At 37.7% G+C, this 17,234-nt stretch overlaps 2 protein-coding genes across 7 annotated transcripts in view; both read right to left on the reverse strand.

Moving 5' to 3' along the window:
* MRPS28 (mitochondrial ribosomal protein S28) overlaps positions 1-10,403 on the reverse strand; it is a 110,583-nt gene extending 100,180 nt beyond the window's left edge. Inside the window, exon 1 of one of the 2 annotated variants that reach the window (XM_027576025.2) lies at positions 10,060-10,318. In XM_027576025.2, coding sequence (XP_027431826.1) covers positions 10,060-10,275 — 216 coding nt within the window. In that variant the 5' untranslated portion in view covers positions 10,276-10,318. Of the gene's footprint in view, positions 1-10,059 lie in introns of both variants that reach the window. The other variant, XM_027576034.2, reaches the window with a different exon arrangement.
* Positions 10,404-13,371: 2,968 nt separating this feature from the next.
* Positions 13,372-17,234, reverse strand: part of TPD52 (tumor protein D52) — a 102,060-nt gene continuing 98,197 nt past the window's right edge. For all 5 annotated transcript variants that reach the window (XM_027619559.2, XM_027619552.2, XM_027619536.2 and 2 more), the window contains one exon: positions 13,372-16,128. In XM_027619559.2, the coding sequence (XP_027475360.1) occupies positions 16,015-16,128 (114 nt within the window). In that variant the 3' untranslated portion in view covers positions 13,372-16,014. The remainder of the gene's footprint in view (positions 16,129-17,234) is intronic.

Here is a 17,234-nt window from a genome sequence, read left to right on the forward strand (position 1 = left end):
AATTTCTGCGGAATGGAGGTTATGCATGGATTCAGAAACATTGACTTCTACTCACCCACGTTGATCTAGCCACAGCCACTGCTAAATGACCAATCTGCCAACAGCAGAGACCAAAAAAAAGCTTCCAATATAGTATCATTCCCTGAAATGATCATATGGCTACCTGCTAGCAGGTTACACTGGGCCATTCTATATAGAAAGGAAAGTGATACAGTATCACCAGAATAAACACTTACTCTAAATATGGATTTGCCTTTCTACCCACAAAACTTCTTTCAAAACCACCATAAACTAAGAGAATCTCTTATTCATTGTCATGGTATTCCACACTTCTAACCAAAGAAATCATTTTACAGGAAATGATGTGTGATAATGGGCTCATCTTTATGGAATTCACTGGTCTTACCAGTGCTGGGCCTGACAGACTAGTGAAATAATCCTTTTTTAAAAATAAATAAACTTTCTATTTGAGATCATTGTAAATTCCCATGTAATTAAAAGAAATAATACACAGAGATCCCTTCCATCCTTTACCCAGTTCTCTCAAGGCTAACATCTAAGACCAGGTAAGATACCACAACCAAGAAACTGACAACTGATGCAATCCACCAACAGTATTCAAATTTTACCAGTTTTATATGCAATTACTTGTATGTGTATTTAGTTCTACATAATTTTATCATATGTGAAGACTCATGTATTCACCACCATGGTCACGTTAACAGGACAGTTCCGTCACTGCAAGGATCCCTCGTGTTGCCCTTTTGTACCTCCCCATCTTTCTTCTAACCACCACCCCTATCTCTAACTCTTAGCAACCACTGATCTCTTCTCCATCTCAATAATTTTGTCATTTCAAGAATGCCATAAACAGACTTAGACTATATAATCCTTTGGAACTGGCTTTTTTCACTCAGCATAACACCCCTGAGAGTCATTTAAGTTGTTATGTGTATCAATCGTTTGTTTCTTTTTACTTCTAAGTAATATTCCATGGTATGGATGTACCACAGTTTGCTTTAATCATTCAATAGCTGAAGAACATCTGGGCTGCTTCCAGTTTTTGGCTATTACAAATAAAGCTGCTATAGACATTTATGTACAGGTTTTTATATGAACATGAGTTTTCATCTCTCTGGGATAAATACTCTGTGAGCTTGTGTACACATATCTCTTTTGGTAGAACCCAACCATCTCAATTTGGGTAACTGGCCAGAGAGGAGCTGCTGAACTGCTGACTCCAAGAATGGAAGTCCACCACTCAGCCGCCGGTGGCCAAGAGCAGAGTGCTTTAAAAAGCAAGGCAAGGGGCACCTGGGTGGCTCAGTTGGCTGGGCATCTGCCTTTGGCTTGGGTCGTGGTCCCGGGTCCTGGGACGGAGCCCTGCGTTGGGCTCCCTGCTCAGCAGGGAGCCTGCTTCTCCCTCTCCTCTCTGCTTGTGCTCTCTTTCACTATCTCTGTCTCTCTCTCTCAAATAAATAAATAAAATCTTAAAAAAATAAAAAAACAAAAAGCAAGGCAAAACCCAAAATGAATCAACTATTAAATTTTATTCCCAAATCCCTACAAACCAGGCTCCACTCAACTGTGATAGTTTATTTCTTTTATTATTTAATGCCAACAGATAAAAACAAACTTAAGGGAACATGATCATGTTATAAAAATTATTATTAATAAAGGGGCGCCTGGCTGGCTCAGTTGGTAGAGCATGTGACACTTGATCTTGGGGGTGTGAGTTCCAGCCCCATGTTGGGTGTAGAAATTACTTAAAATAAAAAAACTCTTTGGGGCACTGGGTGGCCCAGTCGGTTAAGTGTCCGACTCTCGATCCCAGCTCAGGTCTCAATCTCAGGGTCCTGAGTTCAAGCCCCACATTGGGCTCTACACTGGCTGTGGAGCTACTTTAAAAAAAAAAAAAAAAAAAGGGAGGAAAAAAGTCTTTTTTTTTTTTTTTAAAGATTTTATTTGTTTGACAGAGAGAGACACAGCGAGAGAGGGAACACAAGCAGGGGGAGTAGGAGAGGGAGAAGAAGGCTTCCTGCCGAGCAGGGAGCCCGATGTGGGACTCGATCCCAGGACCCTGAGATCATGACCTGAGCCAAAGGCAGAAGCTTAATAAGGACTGAGCCACCCAGGCGCCCAAGGAGAAAAAAGTCTTAAAAAAATGCTTTAAAACATTTTTAAAAATTATTATATAATTAAAAGAGCAAATTTTAATATAATCTTTAAAAGAAAAATAAAACCCAAACACCTTAAAAGAATAGAGATTTCTGAGCAAAAGTGAGAGTTAATAAAGATATACAAAGTTAATGCTGACTTGGGAAGTCATAAAAGACTCTCATAGGGTATGATCAGATCATATGACCACCCATGAAACAAACTATATATAGGATATATTCAAAATATATTTATCTTTTCTTTTAGGAAATGTATAGTATTAATTATATTACAGGTGTTGACTTTTCCCTAGAGATTTATACCTACCTCAATTCACTCTTCTATTGTTTTTATATTAACTGGTAATTTTCTCTAAATATGCTTTGAAAATGTTAGACTCCACTGTGAACTAAACATTTCAAAAGATTTTTCTTACTAACTCAGGGATAACTCACCTAGAATTTCATAATGTAAAAACCAGCTGGCACCACAGCTAAAACCATAAATATTTTTCAACATTCCTTTACAAAATTCATTTTTAAAACATTGGTATAATTCTTAAAGTTGTCAATATAAAACAGTGAGAAAACATAAGTTTAAATAAAATACAGAACATTGCTACTATATGAATATACTAGGCTTAAAACTTACACTAAAAATAAGAATTTTTTCCTTGATATTAAGACAAATCCTTTAAATAAGTTATATTTTGGATTTTTCCAGTATTTTGAAAGGACAAAATATCTGATTTATATCCAGCATCTTGAAATAAAAAATATCAATAAGAAATACTCATGAAAAAGCGAAAAATAACATTTTTAAAAATCTGCATGAAACGTAATATATTGCTAAAATAAAACTATAAACATCAGTATTCTACATAAACTAAAATAGTAAAATGTTATTCTTTACCTTAAAAGAATAAAATGTTCTACTGTGTGGTCTCGAAAACTCTTACAAACCAATTTTCAATGAGATGCAAGTCATATGCTACCCTCTACCGTTAAGAAACAGTATTAGTCACAAAGCAGAAAAACAATTATTTGCTCAACTATTGCCACCTTGTGGCTATAAAATAGGTCATCTGCTATTGCAGAGCTTCCGATTGGCTTAACAGATTCTACAAATCTCTATTGTCTAAGAGACATAAGAGCATCAGAGGTTTTAAAGTACTTCTTTAAAAAAAAAAAAAGAGGAAAAAGTATCTAAGTTAAAAAAATATACTTAGCAAACATTTACCTGGTCCTCTATACATAAGAATGTTATGTTGGCTACTAAAATGAAAGGAATTGGTCCCTACCCTCAAAAACCAAACAAATAAAAAACTAATTGAAGAGATAGCTGCACAAACCAGTATTAAAGGTAATAAACCAAAGAAAAACGAAATGGGTAAGTGAGCATGGGATGAGTATGGCACCTACAAACCCCCATACCGAACAATGGCATTTCAGGTCATTTAAATTTGAGATCCCTTTGGCTAGTAGCTTCAGTGAAATCTTAGGATAAGTATTTCATGATGAACTGCCCTTGGTAAAATTCCTGTCTGCAGGGGAAGGTTCCTTTTGAGGATAACTTCCGTAGCTCTTACTGAGTATCACTTACTTCTGAGGTGCCCATACACATAACAAAGTTGGCACTCTAAGGATAAGAATGAAATCAATGGGTAAAACTTCAACCTATATTGTTGACCATACATACATATTGTTAAATCTAATAATAAGCCGCCCAAGATACTATAACTGTATAAGTTTAATTCCAATATAAATCAACACATATATATTCAACTCCTAACTTACGTAAAGGGTGAATAAAAAATGACCCCTGATCTCCAGGAACTACAATCTAAAAAACAGGCTAGAACAAGTTCTTAAATGACTTCAGTATAATTTAAGAGTTGTGTGGGTACCATAAAGGGAATATAAAACAAAGCTCCATGACTTTCAAAAGGAGTTTCGTCTGGTTGATGAGATGATAAACACCAATGGAAGAGGTGATTTTTATAATGGAATTTGGAGGCAGAGAAGCTAATTCCAGGGGGAAAAGCAAAGACAAAGAAACAAGGATTTGTTTGGGCAATAGCGAAATATTTATTTTCACACAGAAAAATTTTTGAGCAGAAACCATATATAAATGAAAATTACATAGAACCCCAATATATATGACATAACTGTAGTATTTTGTTAGGATAAGTCTATTTTATGGTTCAAATTGATAGCATTTACTTATTATGAAGTCAAAAAATGTGAACATGCAGTTATTTTGATAAAAAGCACAAGTTGATATCAGCGGTGAGGAATAAAAACCCCAGGTCCCAATTTCGGAATAACAACCCTAGTTCCCAATTTCTCTATTTTGTTTTGAGGGCTCAATATCAAGAAATACCCCACATGGGGGGAAAATAATATCCCACATGGATAGAGGTGAGTAAACACCTCATGCACTCCAAGTGGGAGTGTGGTACAAACAGGTTTTCTCTATCAAAACTCAAACTGTACACTTTGACCCAGCATATATCCCATAAGTATGCAAAAAATATGTAAATGATCACTGTAGCACTGTCTGTATTTAAAAAAAAAAAAAAAGAACAAAACAGAAAACAACCTAAAGTTCATTAATGAAGGCCTGGTTAAATAAATTATGCTACACCCATACCATGGAATACCAAGCAATTTTTTTTCAATGAGGTATACACGCATTATACATAGGCAATGAGGAAAAATATTCAAAGTTATACTTACCTGAAAACACCAATTTTCAGCAGCAGCAACTAAACTATACTGAGTGCTTATTAAGCATCAGGGACTTGTGCTAAGTGTTTAAATAATAAATTCATTTAATCTCATAATAACTTCATGACAAAGAATTTTTACAAAAAAGGAAACAAAGATATACAGATATTAAGTAATTTCCCAAGAAAACACAGCTAGTAAATGACAGAACCAGGATTCAAACTGAGACTATCTGAATCCAGAGCTTACACACTTGAACAGTAATAATATAATTCAAAACAGTACCAACCAATTTGTGTTTGGGTGTAGAGATTACTTAAAAATAAAATCTTTCAGGGTGCCTGGGTGGTTCATTCGGTTAAGTGTCTGACTTTGGCTCAGGTCATGATCTCAGGGTCCTGGGATCGAGTCCCGCATTGGGCTCCTTGCTCAGCAGGGAGTCTGCTTCTCCCTCTTCCTCTGTCCCTCCCTCTGCTCATTCTCTCTCTGTCTCAAATAAATAAATAAAATCTTTAAAAATCATATCAAAATAAATCAAATCTTTAGGGGCACCTGGGTGGCTCAGTCAGTTAAGTGTCCAACTCTTGATTTTGGCTCAGGTCATAATCTCTGGGTCATGAGATCTTGCCCCATGTTGGGCTCCACAATGGGCAAAGCCTGCTTAAATTCTCTCTCCCTCTCCCTTTACCCCTCCCCTGTTTTCTCTCTCTTTCTCTCTCAAAAAACAAAAAATAACCATCACCACTACCACCAACAAAAAATACACTCTCAAGTTATTCCCTATGATCTCCTTATTTGAGGCAAATAAAGTTTCTTTTGTGTAACAACTCCAAACAAAACAAAACAAAAAACCAAAACCAAAACCAAATCAAACATACACATTCTCCAGCCTGGAAAGCGAGGAAAAGGAAAGGGGGGCTTTTACATTTCCCATTATAATCTTCAATGCTATTTGAATTTCCTTTTTAAAGTAAGCAAATTTTTTTTTATACTTTTTCAAAAATTTTGACCATACAACAGTGAACTTGATTCATCTTGCAAACTAAGGATACTCTCCAATTAATTAGATCCAGAAACTTCAAAAAGTGGAGGTTTCTTCACAAAGTTGAATCTCTTTTAACACCTCACAACTGCTCATATTCTTCATCATAAATATGTCAGAAAAGCACTAAAAACTTCCAATAGCACTAAAATTAAAACTAATGTGGTATTTTCAGTTTCATTACCCTTAAAATTGTTTTTGCTCAATTATTATTCTGGATAAGCACACCTAACTGATATGCCTGAACCTGTACTATTCTTAGCTATACAACTGTTTTTGAGCAGTAACACACAGATCTCAACTCAAAGACAACACAGGCAAAATTAATAACACAGGAAACAACAAATGTTGGTGAGGATGTGGAGAAAAAGGAACCCTCTTACACTGTTAGTGGGGATGCAAACTGGTGCAGCCACTCTGGAAAACAGAATGGAGGTTCCTCAAAAACTTAAAAATAGAACTACCCTATGATCTAGCAATTGCACTACTAGGTCTACCCAAAGGATACAAAAATACAGACTGGAAGGGGTACATGTTTGTAGCAGCATTATCAATTATAACCAAGCCACTGAAAGAGCCCAAATCCACAGACTGGTGAATGGATAAAGAAGATGTGGTATATGTATACAATGGAATATTACTCAGCATTCAAAAACAATGAAATCTTGCCATTTGCAAGGACATGAATGGAGCTAGAGTGTATTACGCTAAGCGAAGTCAGTCAGAGAAAAACAAATACCATATGATTTCACTCATATGTGGAATTTAGGCAACAAACAGATGAACATGTGGGAAGGGAAGAAAAAGAGAGGGGAAGGCAAATCCTAACAGACTCTTGACAATAGAGAACCGAGGGTTGATAGAGGGAGGTGAGTGGGGAATGGGTTAAATGGGTGATGGGTATTAAAGAGGGCACTTGTTATGATATAAGTGATGAATCACTAAATTCTACTCCTGAAAGCAACATGCTAACTAGAATTTAAATAAAAATTTAGAAGGAAAACAAACAAAGCCCAGGATAATGAAGTTCAAATACGCACTATGTGTACTATTCATTCATTCACCCATTTGGCAAACATTTATTAGTGCCCATTTATTACATCAAGCACTGTGCTAGGTGCTGGGGATATAACAGAACAAGACAAACAAGGTCTCTATCCTCTGAAATTTATATTCTAGCGGGGAAAAAAGCCAGGAAAAGCTTTATTCTGAAGTATGCACACGTTACTCTGAAACCACAAGCTAACATACTAATGATCACAAATGACCTTAAATTAGGATTAAACAGAATGGCATGTGCATGTTTTTTTAAATTAAAGTTTAATTATTATTAATTATTTAGGAAAGCAGTGGATTTCATTCAAAGAACTATGCAATCCTGGAAGCATCTCTCTCTGTGAAACTATTCTCAGAAGGCAGGAGGTTGGAGGAGAAATGGCTGAGGCCACACAAAGCTAAAATGTACTAAGTTAAAGCTTACTCTGCAGCAGTCACCGGACTGAGAGCATTTCAAATATATTATTTCATGTAAACTCCACCATAACCCCAGTTAGAGTATTATGCCCACTTTGAGATAAGAAAGCAAACTAAGATAGGCTAAGTAACTTGCCCAAAGTTAACTAGTAAGATCGCTGCACCAGTCTCTGAATCCTGGCCTTCTGAAACGAAACCTAAACTCTATCATCTCTGCACTGGACTGGGTCCTGAATGGCGGCAGGCTGATGATGGAGAGATGTGTATTTAATCTTGTAGGCAGTGTGAAGGAGGGCTTACAAGATTCTCAAGCAAAGCAAAAAGAGCATCTCATTAAGTCTGATTACAGAGCCCAACTTTAGGAAGATAACTCTGTCCACTGTGTATAATGACCTAGATCAGGGAGTCAGTGGCATCAATGAGTAAAGGGATCCACATACCTGGAAATGTTCCGAAGCTAAGAGCTCTCAGAAGGGAGACTATAACCCAGCCTCCTGATACTCTCCTCTCCAGGGAATTTTCCTTCTTTCCACTAAGCCGAAATATTGAAAAATTTTGAATATGTGAACCACATGTCACAACCACATTTTTTTAAAAATAGGCTCCACGCCCATCGAGGAGCCCAGCTTGGGGCTCAAACTCACAATGAGATCATGACCTGAGCTGAGATCAAGAGTCAGCAGACTGAACCACCTAGGCACCCCATAATCAAACACATTTAACCTCCATCTAGTAGAATAATGTTTTCTAAACTGTGTTAGGCAGAGAACAACTGCTCAGAGAGACTCTATTCAGCGTGAGCTGGACTGAACAATTTTAATAGATGTGCTGGGACTTCCAAGAAACACTCCAGCCTCCTCTTGGAAAAGCCAAAGAGAAAGGAAGGCAATGGAATCCTGATCAGGCTCAAATACCTTGGTTGTTTCCTTCAGTAAACAAACATTGCTTACCACGTGAAACCCCCAAGTATGATCACCATATGGCATTTCAAACACTCTACCTATGATGTTATAATTTCACACTTGCCACAATTAACTCAGCAGATGAGAATTATTTTCTGGTAGTTTCTGAATGTGTTTGGAATGTGGTGATAAGGCATGCAGGAAGGAGTATAAGTGAGACATGTTGGAAGATGAGAAATAAGGAAATCCCTTACCTATAAAAATATTTGGGGGAAGGGAAATGTGAATTATATTTATACTTTTCCTACTTTACCGCACTTAATCCTCAAAGCCATCCACCAAGGATGGATTAGTCAGTTTCAGGTCAGTCACCAGCATCCTTTTAGGACTTTATGACTTCTCCAGGTAAGGTAGACAAAAATGCCCCCCCCAAATATGTCCACATCCTAATCCCTGGAATTTGTTATTATGTTACCTTCCATAGCAAAGGAAAATTAAATTGCAGATGGAATTAAGGTTGCTAATCAGTTAACCTTCAAACAGGGAGATTACCCTGCATTATCTAGGTGAGTCCAAAGTAATCAAAAGAGGCTTACAACTGAAGAGAGGTTAGAGTGATATGATGTGAAAAGGACTCAATCTACTGTTGTGGGCTTTGAAAATGATAGAAGGGGGGCAGTAAGTCAAGGAATGCAGGCATCCTCTACAAGCTGGAAAGGCAAAGAAACAGATCCTACCCAGAACATACAGAGAGGAACAAAACCGTTCCAACATCCTGATTTTAGCCCAGTGAGACATCAATCAGACTTCTCACCTACGGCACTAAATATAATAAATCTGTGTTGTCTTAAACCAGTAAATTTGTGGTAACTCATCATGGGAACAAACAGAAACCTAATACAGCAGGCTTCTTCTAATCCTTGGATTTTAGAAAAATTTTGTCAATAACAACTATTAACAATTACTTATTAAATTCCAGGTAGTTTTCTATAATCCAGGACACTACCAGTCTGTGAACTGTTGGGGGCTGGTCTCCAAAGAAGTAAGTACAGAAATTGAGAGCGTTTATTTTTATATAACTTAACATTGCCAGACATCCAATTTCATGTCTGCTGAATCTAATAAAAAAATGTGACTCGTATTTATGTCTATCTCTTCCGTTTCACTTATCTAGTAATTTTATCCTATTTTACAAAGTATTGCCTGAGACATGTGGAAACTCTGTCATTTCCAGAAAAGGAAAGCAAAGCACTGACAGGTTAAACGCTTGCTCAAGTGCATAGAGACAGTAATTCTCTTTCACCTATTCACTGTTATTAACAAATATTTATAAAAAGCGCTGCACGCCAGACACCAAGCTCCACGTTGGAACTTCTGTGTATGAAGAAGTAGACGGCAGAGAGCCCAGCCTTTCCCGGTGGAAGTCCAATTCCTCTCTGAGACCCAGGGGTCGCCCTAGACCGCCTCACTGGCAGCGCTCCCTGCTGGTTTCCCGTCCAGCACTCACCCAGGAAGACGTGCGCAAAGGAGTGTGGACAAAGCAAGTCCAGCACGTAAATGCCGCACAGAAGTACAACAAGGAGAAAAACACCAACCACTAGCTCTCTGCGGACTAGCCCGCTGCAAGGCCAAGACACACCCCTGATCCTAGCCCCACCCGCAGGCCAGGCTCCGCCCCACCTCCACCCACCACGCCGGGGCTCCCCTCAAACCCCAGCCCCGTCTATCGCGTCTCTGGCGAGCTCCCGCCACTCACTGCCTTCAGCCCGAGCTCCGCCTTCCGGGACAGCTTCGAATGCCGCTCCAAAGCGCTCGCGAAGCCGCCTTGGCGCATTTTAGGCTCTGTGGAATCGGAACTCTCACTCCCGGAGCTACTCTCAGTGCCTGAGCCTCGACAGGGCCGAGAGAAGAGAAACACTCGCAGGAGATGGCTCTCCACAGTTACGGCACGGGTCCGGCACAGCGCCGCCATGACGGCTCCGCAACCTCTGACCTTGGACCTCTCCGCAAGCGCGCAGGCCACGGGGCGGAGCAACGAATGGTCCACCCACTTGCCGAGCGCTGGCGATCCCGGAGTGCGATGTAGTCGGTGCAGGGGACGGGGTAGGGAGGGATGGTTAAACTGAAATCGGTGAATTAAATCGTTGGTGCCTAGGGGTCACCTACAGGCAGCGATCTGCTAGGTTTTTCGTGGAAAGTGTTTTTGACTTGCAGGAATTTCGTTCCTCAGAGCATCGCTTGGCCCTTGTCCTGCCGCAAATATTAGTAATGCGACACTTGCTAGCCCCGCCGCCTGGGTTTTACCCCAGATGGCCCGAAGATTTGTTTTTCGGGTCTCTGCTCAGATATGAGGCTCTCCGTGAGTACCTTATTTAGAATTGGAACCCCACACTATCGGACTCCCCGGGTTTCCTTTGTACCATTTAGCATTCTCAATATTGCTATATAGTTTACGTTCAATGTTGTTTTGCGTCTGCTCTCCCGAATTTGTAAACTCCTTGCTGTTGGATCCCTGACACCGGACACACAGTGGAGTTCAATGAATGTGTGTGAAATCCTGGATCCAAGTTTGTGTTTTTTCGCCTCTTCTGAGGTCGGTCCACTGATGTTCAAAAGTTAATCTTTCTGAGACGTTTTTGTCACCTGTAGATAGCTACAGTTCCTTCTAAGTAATTACATTTCGGAATGTGCCTAAACAGACACCACCAGAGACCCCCACCCTCACTCATTATTTTCTCCCTTTTCCTCATCAACGTTAATTCCCAGAATTCGCCCACCCTTTCAAAACCAAGCCTAACATCATACTTTAAAAATGTTCACAAACTAAGCTGTCCATTGATCTTCTATCAGTTTTATATTAATTCCCCAGCAAGCCCCTTTACAGTTCATTTGCAAGTACTTTGATGGAAGGAATTTTTATGTATGACCACAGCCCTAATAGTATCTAACTACAGATTTTAAGTCTTTCTGATGTTCTCATCAATTGCATGGTTAGTACACAGAAAACTAGAAGTGCATTAACCTTGGAATGGTGCATAATTGAATGAATCACATACAATTTATTACTAGTAGCCAACTGTGGGGTAATCGTTACAAATTCAGTAGGGGGCTTAAGATAGATTCTACTCCAGGGTGTTCTTTCTTGGCACTTAAGCTGTTTATTTCATTTAACCATTAATGATATCTTACCTGAGACATTTTTGCCTTGTTATCTGTGGCTATGGCTACTTATACTTCCCCTCAGGAAAAAGTGGTAAATTTGTAAAGAGCATTAGCCAGTGACTTCATGAACCCCTTAGTTCTAGTTGACTGTAATCCTGATCTCATGCAAACCAATTTAATGTTGATTTGGCTTCCTCACGTGTAAAGCCAAGCCATTAGCCCCCCTGCTAAATTTTAAGTGCTTTGTAAATTTAACTAAATCAAAGCCACAGAACAAATGGGATTACTAAAGTCCCAGCTCTAAAATTAAATAGATATATTCATGTTGTACCTTAGCCAAATGATAAATTCCTTGAGGATTATGACAGTGGACATTTTGGGACAAATCCTGAGGTTTTTAATGTATAAAAGTTTGTATCAACTGATTTCAAGTTTGCTTAGTTCTTTCCCTTGGGTAGAACATTAGAAGTATGAAATGAGAGGAACTGTAAAGGACTGGGCAAATCAACAAGGAGATATCTACACTTTGTCCTAGTCTGTACGAACACCAACTGTAACCATCAGCTCTTGATGGCACCTTAGGGATTCTGATCCTGCTCTACTTGCACTACACCTTCCTTCTTGTTTTATTAAAAATACAATCCTTTTTCCCCTGTAGCTTGCAAATTGTTAGTACACTTTGTAAAAATATTAGTAATGGTGGATGGCAAGGAAAGTGAACAAAATATAGTTCAAGTCCTGGCTCCACCTCTGGTGGCTGTTAATCTCATGAAATGGTTACACTGCCACAACCTTGAGCAAAGACTTAAGAGAAATGAGTCAAAATGCCCAACACTTACTGAAAGCTTAATAAATAGTGGCTATTAATGTCTGTGTGGAGGTGACCAGGAAGTGATTAGAAATTCCTATTTTAAAGCTTACATGAAAACCTAGAAAAAAGAATAGGACTAGGGATACACTGAGGAGATAATAGTATTACTCTAAAGATACTCATCTCTATGGCTGAAAGGACTAAGATCATTAAGGAGATCATGTGTGGAAGATCAATAGGGACAGGCAGTAACATTTAAGGAGTTGGAAGAAGAGAATATCAGAAAATAGTCCAACTGGAAAATAAGAATAGAGAATTGATCCGAGAAACCAAGAAGACCAAAGCATGTTGAAATGGAGAGTGTTAAAGCAAAAGATCATACCCACTTAACAAATATTCCAACAACAAAATTGTGTTAGGTTTTTACTGTATGCTAGGAAAACCACCAAATTAAAAGAATCACACTACCAACTAAACTTATTCCGTAATCAAAATTGTTTATGAGAGTTGGCAAGAAATTTAGTCACCAAGTAGCATTTATATAAGTATGAAATCCTGGCTGGTGATAGGTACATGCAGGCCCTGCCCTCTGAAGGCTTATAAACAAAGAGTTCTTTCTGCTCATTCTGATTTTGGTTCATTTTGATTTCAGAGTCTGAATAATATGGAAATTATCTGTATAAGGTATGCAGGTTTACTTAAAAGTGATACTGCTTTATATTAACTCTAACCCAACAGTCTCTATAATTAATCCAATTACAATGGGACAGTCCCAAATTAATCGCCAAATGTTTCTTCGCTCTGGGCAAAAAAATCTGATTTTTCATCTGAGTCTTAAGAGCTATAAAGAAACACATGTAATGTTGACATAGGACCGTATGCAGCATACATAAATCTATATTTATGTATATAGAATACATAAAGCAAAAAGTCACTTATAGTCAACATTTAACTTTTTCAGTTTTGATACACTAATTCCATATTGCTACTTATGGGGGTTTTTCCATATCTAGGATATGAAGTGTCTGGAGAGAAGTTGTAATAATGGACTCACCTCTTTCCTTGACACATAATACATACAAAAGAACCCATACCCAAATTACATAATTTTTATTGTTTTCAAATACTATACAAAAAAAAAAAAAATACAGTGCGCACTTAATGATAAACAGATCCAGAAACCATGATTCCAAATTAAAGGTGTTTTTTTTCTTCTCTATTTCATAGTTTTGAATTACTAAAAGAATAATCCAGTAAATTCTCTCTTCCAATGATTACTTTGGTCTCATAAGCATGAGAATTCTTGCTTTATTTTCCACAAACTCCATAAATTGAAGACAATCCTTTGTAAAAAGGGATTAATTTCAGGGATTATTTCCTTCTGTCACACTTCTTGTTCACTTAAACATCTGAGATTTCACTCTCAAGTTACTGTTTTCTTACAGTGTCAAACACAAAATTCAACAGAGTGACCAGGAACTCTCTGGTATTTTTAATAATTACTATGTTCCAAATTTCTTAAATATCTGTGAATTCATATTGAATCTTCCACAAAGACTATTTTGAATATTTCTAAGTCCATGTGTTTGTTTTTCTAAATTCAACCTCTCACTATTTTTTACTACTACTTTTAAGATGCAGAGTACTTTGCAAAAGATTAAATCATTTAAAATTAAGTATAGGTAGATATCTGGAAAAGCAATTCTCCCAACTTCTTTCACGACCATCACCAATACCCACATACTCCCATCCCATTTTCCACTCCTTATTCTATCATTTCTCATTTTAAAGTAGAGATCTGAATATATTTCACTCAGCTACGGTTGAAAGACAGGAACAGGGCAGGACACCCAAGAAACAATGTGATGAAAAGATGATTAAAAAAAAAAAATGAAAGACTAGTTGGAAAAAATAATTTAACAGTTATGATGAGTAACCACAGTATTTCTATAAAAAGACAAATTTTTACAGATCCAGTCCTCCAGGACAGCTCTTCAACAACTGGGGCAACTGCCTTAAAGCCTCTTCAAGGAAATAATTTATACGTTAGTCTGACACCATTAAGCAGTGATTTAAAGCAGATAGTAAAAAAAAAAAAGTTTTTTGCATAGACACCAGTTGATTATTTAATACAATTAAATAACTGTTTCCAGACCATTGGTCTCACAATAAATATTGAGACCTATACTACTGATAGACAGAATTTATTAGGCTTTTCACATTTAATAGAGCATATTTTCAGTTGCATCTAAAGTGCTATAACAAAAGCTCCAGCAAATCAAGAATGGCAGCATGTTACTCATAACAATCAACACTTGTGGCTTTTCAAATTTGGTTTTCATAAGATAATTTATCCTGAAGTTAAATCTAGTCATGCTTTAAAAAAAAAAAAAAATGCCTCAGGTCACTCCAAGCTTGGCAATTAACATTTGGCATAAACAATGCTAAAACAATCACAACTTGATAAATAACAAATACAACATTATAGGCCATAACTATACACAGAATAATGAAAAGGTAACAGTGATGAATAAGTAGCTATTAGAAGAGAGTACCTTGGCCTCCATGCAGATACTTCTAGAGGCTTTGGTTCATTCAGCCCTGCCATTTTTTCAAAGTAGGGGGGCAACGTATACAGTATCATTTTATAATTTCTAACACATTGAAAACAAATAAGTAGAAAACAATGAGTTGATTTTCATTAATGCATTAAATCCTCAGGAGTTACCTACCACCAATCCCTTAATATAAAATCTTTTCAAGTTACATTAGCCATACTTCGTGTGCTTCTTTTAAAATAGTGCGAAATGAATTAAATGAAGACAGCAACGTCTCCCCTAACGTGATTGATTTTAGCATTTTTACAGCTACTGAGATCTAAAAAACATTCAGGCTTTTGAATGGAACAGGTGATGAGAGTGTTCATATTTCAACCTGCTGGTAATTACAATATGCCTGATTCAAAATGTTATTTTGCAACTTACTCTGAAACTAGAAATTCAGTCTTATGAAAAGTAAGTTGAGAGAAGTGGCATAATAAATATACTGAAATGGTTACTGTCACAAATGGTGACGAGGATGTGAGGGTTCCACTCTCAAGTTACCTAGGACTTTGAACCACCACACACGTTGTCACTTACCAAACTGTAACAAATTGGATGTAGAGCTGATTTATTTAGTCTGCTGTCTTCAGACACAAAAGATATACCTTCTATCAGAACAATGCTTATTCAAAAATATTTTTTGTAGCTGGTCGTTCTTCCCTCAGAGGTAAAGAAAATTATGCCAAAACTTTTAATAACCAGGATTCAGGAAATTTTAAAGAAAATTTTAGTTAGTAATCGAATACACAGAGGTTCAAGAAGGAAACAAAATCATATTGAAGACAAAAGATCAAAGTGGCATCCCAGATCCAGAGCAATTTTGTAAAGGAGGAAAGCAATTATGATAACCTGAAGCTCCTGAGATCATTCTAATGAGGAACCCCAGGGATTACCTGTGTTTTTATAATGGTGTTTCCTATATCAGGGCCCTTAAATGCACATTAAAGGGTGTTTCCGAGGAACAGAAGTGAACATACTTTTATTTTGTTCAACCCACAAACTATTTGGTCAAATGAATATGTAAAGCTAAGTAAAAGCACATCTGGTGGAAATTCACGGCAACAACTGTTGACAAGATGTGCTTGGATCTTGCTTGCAGCATCTGGCAGTGGGTAGCAGAACAAAGGTAAGAACCTCATGGGCTCCCCTGCGTCTGTTCTGGAAGAGGCTCCGGGGCACTGGCATTTGCAGCTGAATTCAAGACTTCTCCAAAATCCCCGCCAGCCGGCTTGGTTCCCCCTACTTTAGACTTTAAAAAAAGTTCAAAAAGGACGAGACATCATGAAACATAAACTCAGCTGACTCTGCAAAATAGTCACTCAAATTTTACTTTGAAGAACAAATCGATCCAGAACCTAATAGCCCAGTGACAATCATACATGTACAGAATTCAGTACTGTTGCAGTGTTTGGTGCAGTTTAATAGAAAACCGTGTGGGCTCCTCTGCGGAAATATGCAGATTGGTAGATTCTACCCCTCCTCTTTTTTCCCATCTGCTCATAGTTCTTCCCAGAAAAATCCATCCGAAAAACTTCTTAAGACCTATTATTCTAAAATATCTATTGGAAGTCTCTTTATATTTGGATAACACTTTGTATTCCATCAGATTGTTCACTGCTACACTCATTCAAGAAATATTGAATACGACAAAGGAAAGATACCTGTTTTTCCCAGTTACAGTGTAAATTTCTTAACCCGCTGCTACTTAAAGTGTGGTGCAAGGACCCCCAGACGGACTCAGCGTCACCTGGGAGGTTTGTTAGACATGTAGGATCAGACCAACTTCCCCACGCCCATCTACCGAGGTCTCCCGGGGCTTCCTAGACAAGGTATAGTTTGTGAAGCACTACTCCAAATCTGGCCTGAAATTCTGTCAATAAACATGTGTCTGCATGAATAGGTCTGCCTTATATTTGTATCATACTTTATGCTTTTCAAAACCCTTATTATGTCACTTAATCCTTAATATACCTATGCTCTCTCTGTTACATCTCCTAACTGACCAACAGGAGAGCTAACATTAGGAAACCAGTCAGTAACCCACAATGCAACTCACAGTAGGTTTAACTTGACCCTGCTCGTAGTTCAGTCTTAACTGACTAGCCACAGACACATTATCAGTTGGAATTTAGTTGAAATTTTTTCTCACTCGCTTTTGGTTTCCCATCCGAATCTTTGAATTATTTGGAAAATCTGCATGACTTGTGTCTACTGTATATTTATTAAATTTATTAAAACACATGTCTTAATTAGAGGAAAATATTAAGTCTTGCAATTCAACATGTCTAACATTGAACTCTTCCCACAACTGGTCCCTTCTCTATTCTTAAGACTTTATTTTTTTTTAAGATTTTA

Source organism: Zalophus californianus, chromosome 4, assembly GCF_009762305.2.
Source record: "Zalophus californianus isolate mZalCal1 chromosome 4, mZalCal1.pri.v2, whole genome shotgun sequence".
In the NCBI taxonomy this organism is placed as follows: Eukaryota; Metazoa; Chordata; class Mammalia; order Carnivora; family Otariidae; genus Zalophus; species Zalophus californianus.